Genomic DNA, 9,772 nt, shown 5'->3' with positions numbered 1-9,772 from the left:
CAGCAACCTGATGAGCCAGGTGGAGCCTTCCCCACTTCACAGGTGTGGAAACTGAGGTTAAAGTAATTTGTTCAAGATCGCTCAGCTAGTTGTAAAGCTTCCAGCAAATGCTGGAACAAGAGTTTGCCGGACTTTCTCAAAGGAGAGGTGTGAAACCACTAGCGGGTTCGCTAAAACAAGTCCCGAAATTTCCCTTCGTTGGCACCTAAATAGCCACTGGAAGCGAATTCTTAAATGGTATTGAAACCCTTCAGGATCTGACTTCCGGACTGCATTCTCCCTTTCCAGCCAACCCACTCTGCATGTACGGATCCCTCTGTGGAAGCCCCTTCCCCAATCTGGCTAACTCCTCTTCCTGTGTCAGCTCAAAGCACACCTCACCACAGGTGTCTTCCTGGTACCTAAGGTCACCTCTGGCTTGCACTGGCCTAGGTGCTTCATGGCCATGTCCTGCTCTGGTGCTGTCAATTATAGGTCTGCCCCACTTGCCTTCTTTCGGTTTTTCCAGAGTCTCCTGCACTGCCCGCTCTGACTGGCCCCAGTCCCCAGGTGCTGGGGAAGGCCAGTAGTCTCCCCGCCCCCTTCATGCAGTTCATGGCAGATGGTAAGGAAGCAACTGCATTGCAGATGGTGGCGAGCAGAAGGCTTGTCTCTCATTCTGTGTTACATCCTTGAACCCAGGAACGATGCCCAGCCCAGGCCTGGCTCAAATTTGCCTTGCCTAGCAAATGAATGGTCAGTGCAGGTGTGTCTATAGCCCACATGGACATGCCACTGTGAGTACCTGTTACTCTGAGTCTGTTGTCCTTTCCTGTCGAAGCCAGGAGTGTGGAGGTGGGGAGGGGACCCTAGAGGCCCAACATTACTAACTCCTGGTGAGGTCTGGCAGCTAAGACCTGCTTTATAGTCTTCCAATGCCAATGTCCTCTCACAGCTGGGGGTGACTTGTACAAACCCTTCCTCACTCAAATTTCCCAGAGCCATTGTGTATCCTGATCCGGGATAAGGGTACCTCCCGGGGTCCCACAGCCTATGCTCCCATCATCCTTTTGAGGTGATCAAGGCACCCATCACACAGTGTTGCCATAAACTGGGTCAGGTTAATCTCTACATTCCCTTTAGAAGCTGGGAGCAGAATGGGACGTCCACGAGTGTTTGTGGGAGAAGCTGAAGGAGGGAAGGGGGAATCACCCCGGTGAAGGAGAGCACCAGTTCCCTGTGTTCCATCTCACCCTCCTCCCCCAGACACCAGGTCGGGATCCCCAAGGCAGGGCCAGCTTTACTGGTTTCCCGTGTGGGGAGGGGTGAAGACTACAGCCTCCAGGGCAACTGGAAGTCCTCCGGTTCCAGCGGACTGAAGTGAGTGGCCTCCACGTTCTTGAGGTGTCTACGTGCCAGGAACAGCGCGAGCTGCCGGCGCCGCCGTGGGCTCAGGTCCTGGCCCACGAGCCAGGGGAAGGCGAGCCCGTGAGGCCCCCAGTCCTTCTGCTCGTCCTCCTGCTCGTCCTCACGGCGCGCGCGGTAGGAGCGCAGCAGTGCTCGGCACCACTCATCATCCACGCGGTAGCGCGCGTAGAAGGTGGCCTCCTGTGCCAGGCTGCCGGCGCGCAGCCAGCGCGTCACGACCGCGAGGCCTTCGCGCGCCATCACGACTGGGTAGCGGTGCTGCAGAAGACGCAGCAGCAATTCGTTGCCGCGGTTGCCCTCCACGTCGCCGGACGGCAGGGGGCGCACGTGGCCCGAGGTGCTCACCACGTCGTCCAGCGTGCGCCGCAGCAGCAGGACCGGACCGGGGTAGCAGCACAGCTGCTCCGCCACGTTGAGGTTGAAGTGCTCGCGCACGGTGCGCACCACCAGCCCCTTCCAGCTGCGGGGCATGACCTTCAGGGCCAGCGGCACGAGGTCGTCGAAGGTGGCGTCGAGCACCAGCGCGCCCAGCTCCGGGTAGGCCATGGTGGCCCAGGTGGCCGTGAAGCCACCGATGGACCAGCCGTAGACCACCACGTGCGCGGGCGGGAAGTGCAGGCGGTGCAGCGCGTACTTGACCACCACGTCCACGGCGTTGGCGTCATGCTGAGGGAACGGCGCGCCCGTGCTGCCCCCGAAGCCCGGGTGGTTCCAGCCCAGCACCGAGTAGCCGGCCTCCAGTGGCGCCGACAGGCAGCCCATCTCATAGAAGCCGGCGTTGCCTTCGCAGCAGATGACGAGGCGCAGGCCGCGGCCGTGGCTGCCCGGGTGCTGGCGGCGATCCATGAACATGGTGTCGATCTCGTTGCCGTCGCGGGCCACCAGCTTGGCGCGCCGACCGCGGTAGCGCTCCACGAGGCGCTCTTGGCCCTGTTGCAGCAGCGGCAGGAGCGCGCGAGTCATCAGGAACATGGAGCCGGGGTACACGAGCCAGCGGCCCAGCGAGTGGGCCAGCGTGTAGCTGGCCAGCTGGCCCGGCAGCTCGCGGATCTGCCGCAGGAGGCACTGCGCCTGACTGCGCGCCCCGCGCGGCGGCCGGCCGGGCGCGTCCCCGCCCAGCGCCGCGCCCCGCAGCAGCCACACGCCCGCCACGGCCGCGGCGCACGTCAGCGCGCGGGGACCGCCGCCACCCCCGCCGGCGGCGCGCACGTCATCCCAGCGGAAGTCCACCGGCCAGCTGCGGAAGTTGTAGGTGTAGTTGGCGGTCAGGTAGATCTTGAACACGTGCACCAGGGCCTTCACGAAGCAGACGACACACATGGGCGTCGAGGCTACCGGGCGCTCGGCGTGAGCCGTAACGCCCGGTCGCCAGGTCCGGGTCGTGGCGGGAGGCCCAGGCCCGGCCCGGCGGGCAGCTGCAGGGGCCAGCGCAGCGCGGGGCTGTGTTGGGACGTGCCTCCTCAGGGCTCGGCCCCAATGGCCTTTATGACCTGGGCCTTTCAGGGAGAGAGGAGGCGGCGGCGCGGACCAGCTTTATGAGTCATTGTCGCTGGGGAAAGAGGCGACACCCTGTGATGGGCGCACAAAGGGTTCCAGGGCAGGGGCGCGCAGGGGGTGGGGGGTGGGTCTCGAGTTCTGCCCCGCCCCCGGGACCTCAGGCTTCGGACCTTGCAACCCTGCGGCGACCACATCCTCCCCAGACCTTCCTCGGCCTGCACCCTCTCCAGGCCGAGTTCACCTGCCTTCCCTCACACCTGGAGCAGCATCCACCGCCCTCCTTAACCGAAAGCAGACAGACAGACTGGAGATGGACAGCCTTAACCTCGTCCTAGTCAGGAGCGGAGGACGGGGGGGGGGGGGGGGGGGGGGGGCGGCGGGTAGAGGGGTCTCAGTGAGACAAATGACGCGGGGCTTCCCGTGGCCCTGAACTAAGGTGGCTGTGGCTCCCTTTCCCACGTCGTGAGGTACCCACATTGGTGGGGAGGGGGGGGCACAACCCGACGAAGCAGCTCTGGTGACCAGGCTGTGTGACAGTTTGCAAAGACAAGAGAGCCTCCTGAAGAAGTCTGGGGGTGGCAGTTCCCTGCCCAGGCTTGTGCCAGGTAACTGCGCCCCCAGACCTCCCTGTGCGAGGCGGGGCAGCCCGGGAAATCCAGCTGGGGTTGTCACCCTAGGGGAGCGCAGAGTCTGCCCCGTGGGGCTTCTGGAGCAGCCCGGGCCCTGTCCTCCCCTTCACACCTTCCTTCTCAGGAAACGGGGTGAGCCCAGGCTGGAAACCCCCCACCTGTTCTGGATCCTGTTTCCACTGGTGCCAGCAGAGGCAGTGGCCTCCAGGTAGGTCCGCCCTGGCCAGCGTTCCTCATTTTCAGCCCCTGGCCAAGCCACCTCCCCACTCCCCACTCCAACCACCCCGCAAGCTGTACCTTCCTCTTTTCGGGAGGGCTCTGGCGGGTTCCCCTTTTCCTCCTGCGCCGGAGAGGGCCAGCCCACCTAAGCGCAGAGGGGGCAGGATTAAAACCAGGCTCTGAGGGCCCACTCAACAGGGAATCTGGCAAACCCAGGCAGACACTTGGAGCCCAGGAGCCAGACCTGCCTCAGGGATCCCAGCGTTCTGGGAAGGGGGTTCCAGGTTCCGACAAGCCTTCTCTGCTCTCCTGCCCTGTGTATCTGGGCCCACTGCTAGCCCAGTCAGCTCCCACCAGGTTAGGGAAGCAGCAATAAAGACTGCTGGGGTCCTTAGGGTTGGGAAGAAAACTGAGTGAGGGAATTGGGAGGGCTGAATTGGGGGTTTCCGGGTAAACTACAGAACATCTAGTTAAATTTGAATTTCAGGTAAACGATAAATACTTTTTGAGTATAAGTGCGTGCTGATACTGCATGTGGCTTATTTCTATTAAAAAATTGTTTCGCAGAAATTCAGCTCTAATTGGATATCCTGCTTTTAGGTTTGTTTGTTATTTTTTGCTAAACCTGGCTATTCTACCCCTGGTGCCCCTCCCCCCAACCCGGTGAGATCCAGAGTTTCCTGACTATCCAGCTCATATCCCAGGTTGGGCTGCTCTGCTCATTGATCAGGTCCTGAGGACCAAGAGGGCGTCTCAGGGCCCCCTGGCGCGCCTGGACAAGGGGCCCCTCTTGCTCTCTCTACTCTGCAACCCCACCTCTTCCTTCGGTCCCGGGTGGCAGCCGCAGGGGCAGCTGGGAGACTGCCCCAGGAAGGAGCCCACAGGGTACCGCACCTGGGGTCAAGGAATGGGCATAGCTGTTGCCCATGGGGGTTGGTGGGCCTGGTCCTGAAATGTCCACCCTGGCCCTTTGGTTAGAAGTGGTGGTGGAAATTTTGGGGGAGAGTGGGGGCATTTACTTTTCCAGGAACCTCATTTGTAACCTCAGATGCTGTTTATCCTGGGGGTGGGGGGTGCGCAGACCCAGAGGCTCCAGGCTCATTTTGTGAGACCGCAGGAGTGACCCTCAACAGCAGAGTAGATGGCCTCATTCTGTCCTCAGCCTGAATCCAGGCAAACACAGGGGTGCATCGAGAGTGTCCTGGAGGACTGTCCTCAGAGTATGTGAGATATACCCACATTTGATTTGATTGCCCAGGGAAAAATCGGGCTTGCGGGAAGGAGCCTGTTCTCCTGGGGACAGTGTCTCAGCTTGGTAAGCTTTCAGACTTGTACTTGGAAGCACAGACTTTGCCTCAGCCAGGCCCCACCTGCCCTTGGCTCCCCCCGCAACTCCAGAAGAGCAGGAAGGCCGGAGGGGGAGGTGGCGGTGGTGGAGGGGAGCAGAGGCTGGCTTCTGAGGGGCAAAGGTCAGTAGGCTGGAGCTCTTGGCCCCTTAGGGCTCTTACACTGTGCCTGGCCTGGCCCCTGACCCCACCAGCCCTGCCCCCCAGCCCCTGGGAGCCCAAGTGCCCCAGAACCACCAGCTCTGTTGAGACAGGAAAGCATGTGACAGGAAGGGAGACCTCCTCCTGCTGTCCCCTCTCCAGAAGAACCTCCCCCTCCCCTCCCATCTGCTCAGGGAAGGTGGGACTGTGACCCCTAAGGATCAGTTCTCAGTTCTAGGAGGCACCCCCCTCCTCACCCCCAGGGTCTTCCAGGCAGACATCTGAGCACACACCCCACCCCCACAGAGCCTGCTGGGCTCTATGACCTCTGGCCTTCACCCTACAGAGCTTTCCACCCTCCCCCACCGAGGCAGTGCTCCCTCCCGGACAGTTCTGCTCTGCCTCCCTGGAGGCCCTGATTTATGCCGCGGGAGCAGACAGAGCCAACCTTGGAGAAAGAATGGAGGAAGAGAGAAAAAACCAGTCCCAGAGGCTGCCGGGGTGGGGGCTGGGACACCCTGGCAGAGGGTGTCCAGCCAGTTGTGAGCTGACCACAGCAGCCCAGGGCTCCGGGAGCAGAGCCCGGGCCTTGGGAAAACTGAAGCCACCCTGGCGGGATAGGGAGCTGAGTCTGCACAAAGGCCTCTGCTCAGGAAATGGGGTGCAGGGAAGGTGGGGGGGGGGCTCAGAGCCTGAGGACAGGAGGGGACGCTTCCTGGCGGATGCGGGGTCAAAGAAGGGGCGGAAATGGCCAAGACAGCTGCTGAACATCTGGAATCACAGAGCCTTGCCCAGAGCCCTCAAGGACGGTGGGGTTGATGGGGAGCAGTGCACGCCCACGCCCTCCCCTTCCTGCCTCCCTGCAGGGCCAGTCTCTCAGTCTCCCCCCTCCCCCACTGTACCCCCCACCATCAGGGTAAAGTCTGGGTTGGGGTCAAGAGCCCAGCAGGCTGGTCTGATGGGGCCAAGTTCCCTGGCGCTCAGCCCCCCTGGGTGTTGCACAGCCTGTACCCTTCCTGCAGGTTCCGGCGTGTGGACAGTGCCTCCTGGCATCGTGCAGGCCATGGCCCCGCTCCTGGGATGGTCCCTGGGGCCCCATACCTGAACTTGAAGGGGTCACCGTATGCTTGGGGCCTAGTGTCACTTGTGGCTGGGAGTCCCTCAGAGCAGGGCCTCATCCTTTCCACCAGTGTGACAGCCGGCCGGGGGTTGATGGCACCAGCCGTTATGTACGTCCAAAATGAAAAACAGGCTCACTGCAACCTGTGAGACAGGATGGAAGAGAGTTAACTGTCCTTTCTCTGCACCTCCCTGCTGCCCAGAGATCCTGGCCCTGGTGTGTCTTGTACCCCTTTCTCCATTTGCGCACAAACACGCACAACGTACGGTCAGGACTAGGGTGGTAAGCGTGTCGTTAGCTTCTACAGAAATGGATGTGATGCGCGCGTTACCCAGCAGCTTGCCTCTGCCACGAGCATCACCACGCGCCAGTAGCTGGTCAGAGGCGCGCTCCTCCGGGCGGGCGGGCGCCGACGCCCCAGTGGATGTCCCCTCTGCTGGCGGATATGTGGGTTTCCAGGCCTTTTGGTGCTGCAGCCGTGGCCGCCATAGCACCTTTGTCAAAGGATCCTTGCTTCCAGGCGCTTTCCCTACACCGTGATTCCTGAGGCACCCGCCCGAATGGAAGGGACAGGTGGTCAGGCTGCTCTTCTGAAAGCTTGTGCTAGCCTGTGAGTCTCGTGAGGGAGCTTGTCTCCACAGCAATTCGGGGCAGCTCTGTGCTCTCCGTATTTCTCGGCCCGCGTGTGTAAACTTAATGAATGTTGGCCGATCGGGACCTGCTGACCAGGCCGGCGCCAGAAGCCAGTCTGTACCTCTGGGGTTCCAGTCCGGCGGTTTGGTTTGCTTCTCGCCCTTTGGGGACCCCTCACCTGTGGGACCCAGGTGCCCACAGCTCCCAAAGTGGCCCGATAGAAACTACGGCCTGGATCTCACACAGCCAGCCCTGGAGATTAAGCGGGATGGGGGTGAATGGAAAAGACGGGGGACCCTCCACCTGAGAGTTGAGTCTCAGGCTTTTGGGCGCCTTTTGCCTCGCCAGTGTGGGGCCCCGAAAACCCGCAACGGGGCGGGAAAAGGGCAGAGCCCAGAGGGTCCGAAAGGGTGCCGAATCGGCGTCTCCCGGTACCAGCCTCTGTGGCGACTGTGACTCCACCGGGGACCCAGGTCCCTCGAGGGCACCGAGGTTGCCCTTCCTGTCTCCTCCAGGTCGTGGCAGCGTGACGTTCCTCCCAAGGCAGCGAGGCGGCGGCGTAAGGTGGAAGGTGTCTCTGAAGGCGCAGTGCGCACAGCGGCCCTTGGAGAGCGGAGGAGTCCCGGCCCAGCGCTCTGTCACCCTCCTCCCGCCGCGCCCGAGGCTCCCCTCCGAGGGGCCGCGGTGCGTCCTTGCGTCAGCGCACAGCTGTTCCCCGAGTCCCGTCCCGGGTCGCCGGCGGTCACCCCCACGCAGGGAAAAGTGGGCGCGGGGGGGGGGCTGGGGGCTGGGGCTTCCTCGCGCCCTGGGTGAGACACAAGCAGAAAGGGTCCGCGAGGTCACTGGCAGCCGAGAGTCATGGTCCCGGGTGAGGAGCCCGGGGAGCCGGAGGGCACTGCCGGGAGGCCCGGTGGGCTGCTTTCCAGGGGCACAGCTCTCCCATTTGCCCCTGTGGGCGGGCTGAAAGCGAGCTTCTGCTGAGGCCCCAGGCCACGAGTGGGACATTTGCATGACCCTAGATCAGAGAAGTCACCCGTTCCCGCCCCCCGCCACGCCCCTACCATCCCCCCTTCCCGCACCCCCTCCCCCTACTCCCCTCCCCCCCCCCCCCCCCCCCCGCGGCCACGCTCTGGTCCCCGGAGACCTCGGCACCCCAGTGGAAGAGGAGTGGAGTTGTCTGGAGGAGGGGTGTGTGAGGGGAGGCCGGCCCAGAGGGGTGCAGGACCCCTTAAGACCACCACGAGTCCCCCTCTGCCTTGTGGCGCACGGCTGGGGGAGGGGCTGTTCTTGGGCCACACCGCCAGCACCCCCGGAGCTTGCCTGAGCGGATCTAGGTTACAGCCCTCTCGGCTCCTTCTAAGTCTCTTGCGCAGATTAAAAACGGCAACTGTCCCGGAGCTGACCCCAGGGGACCCTGAAAGTTTCCTCTCCCCTCCCACCCCCCTTGCTCAAGGCACTCTCTGTTCTCAGCGTCTGCTGAACTCTGGGCGGTTGCTCTGAGGCTGTCACTCGCCCACCCCTCTTACCCCGCTGTTCCCTGGGGAGCTGGCATGAAGTCAAGCCCACCTCTGTGGTGGGCCGGCCCAGACAGGCAGTCCTGTTTTGCCTCTGTCCCCTCCCCTCCAGGCTGTCCCTGCTTCAGGCAGAAAAGTGGGGAGAGAAGGGACCACATGAAGGGGAGACAGGGAAGCCTGCTGGCCCCTGCCTCACCCAGCCAGGTGCCCCCACCTTGGTTTCTCTAATGGGGTCTGCACTCGAGTGACCCCACCTGGACCCTCACACTCTATACAGACTTGAAGGCATCACAGCCCCAGGCGGCCCCGGTCCCAGGACAGGGCCCACCCAGGAAGGCAGCGGGTGGGAAGGATGAAGAAGCAGAGAAAGCCCCGTTATCCCCCTTTCCTGTCCCCCACCCTCCCCTGGGGAGCAGCCCTAACCACAGGGCTGCCCACCCCAGCTGCTTTGAAGCTGCCGAGGGCAGGACCCAGCCGCCAGGGTTCGTGTGCCGGCCCGCCCCTCCGGCTGCGTGGGAGCCAGGGAGTGACCACAGGGCCGCCAGTGGCCTTTGAAGTGATGAGGCCCGGCCCCAGGAAGTGGGCAGTAGCCCACCCAGGCCCTGGGCCAACCCCGCCCGAGGGCTCGAGCCCCTGCCCACTGGGCTGAGAGCCCTGGCCGGGAGCCCAGGCTGGGAACTCGGGCCCCAGCCGTCTCCAGGAGCTAGGCACCTTGCTTGCCCAGGTGCAAGCCCGCCTCAGGGACTTACTGGGGGGCAAGGAAGGAAGAGGCTGCCTCCCTGGCCTCTGGGGCCCAACCCCAGGCCCAGTTTCACCCAGGCTCCCATGGGGGGGGGGGGGAGCCAGTGGGGCCAGGAATCGGTCCCTCTCCCTCAGCTAAAAATAGCGGGCCTCAGGCTTTGTGGAAAGCCCCTGGGGCGGGGGAGGAAGGAGCAGGGCTGCTGGGCTGGGCCCTGGGGAGCCAGGCTAGGCAGGAAATGCCCTGGTGCACTACCCCCCACCCCCACGCAAAGGCTCCTGTCAGCAGGCACAGACCCCTGGAAAGTCCCAAGTGGTGCTTTCACACCTACGTGGGGCAGGAATCTTCTGGGTCCCTCAAGCGAGGCCTCACATGCTAGGGTGGGCTCCCCTTACGTGGCTGAGCTGTCCCCTTGGGGCCTGGGCTGACCTCCTGCCATGGGCACCAGGGGGCCGGATGAAGGCTGTTCTTTCTCTGGGTCAGTCTCCATACCTGGTGATGACCCGAACCACCCCACCTTCTAATCC

At 63.1% G+C, this 9,772-nt stretch overlaps 1 protein-coding gene across 1 annotated transcript; it reads right to left on the bottom strand.

Annotated features, from left to right (window-relative positions):
- Positions 1 to 1,095: 1,095 nt before the first annotated feature.
- Positions 1,096 to 3,245, bottom strand: ABHD16B (abhydrolase domain containing 16B). The gene has a single exon (XM_025932075.2). The coding sequence runs from the start codon at positions 2,725 to 2,727 to the stop codon at positions 1,312 to 1,314; it is 1,416 nt and encodes a 471-aa protein (XP_025787860.2). The 5' UTR covers positions 2,728 to 3,245; the 3' UTR covers positions 1,096 to 1,311.
- Between the last annotated feature and the right edge of the window lie 6,527 nt (positions 3,246 to 9,772).

Source organism: Puma concolor, chromosome A3, assembly GCF_028749965.1.
Source record: "Puma concolor isolate L17-30 chromosome A3, mPumCon1.1.hap2, whole genome shotgun sequence".
NCBI classification, from domain to species: Eukaryota; Metazoa; Chordata; class Mammalia; order Carnivora; family Felidae; genus Puma; species Puma concolor.
Note: the sequence above shows the minus strand (reverse complement) of the source record. Positions and strands in the feature narration are given on the sequence as shown.

Bases quoted from the DNA above. Each gene is read 5' to 3' on its own strand.
- ABHD16B (XM_025932075.2), bottom strand. From the start codon at position 2,727: ATGTGTGTCGTCTGCTTCGTGAAGGCCCTGGTGCACGTGTTCAAGATC.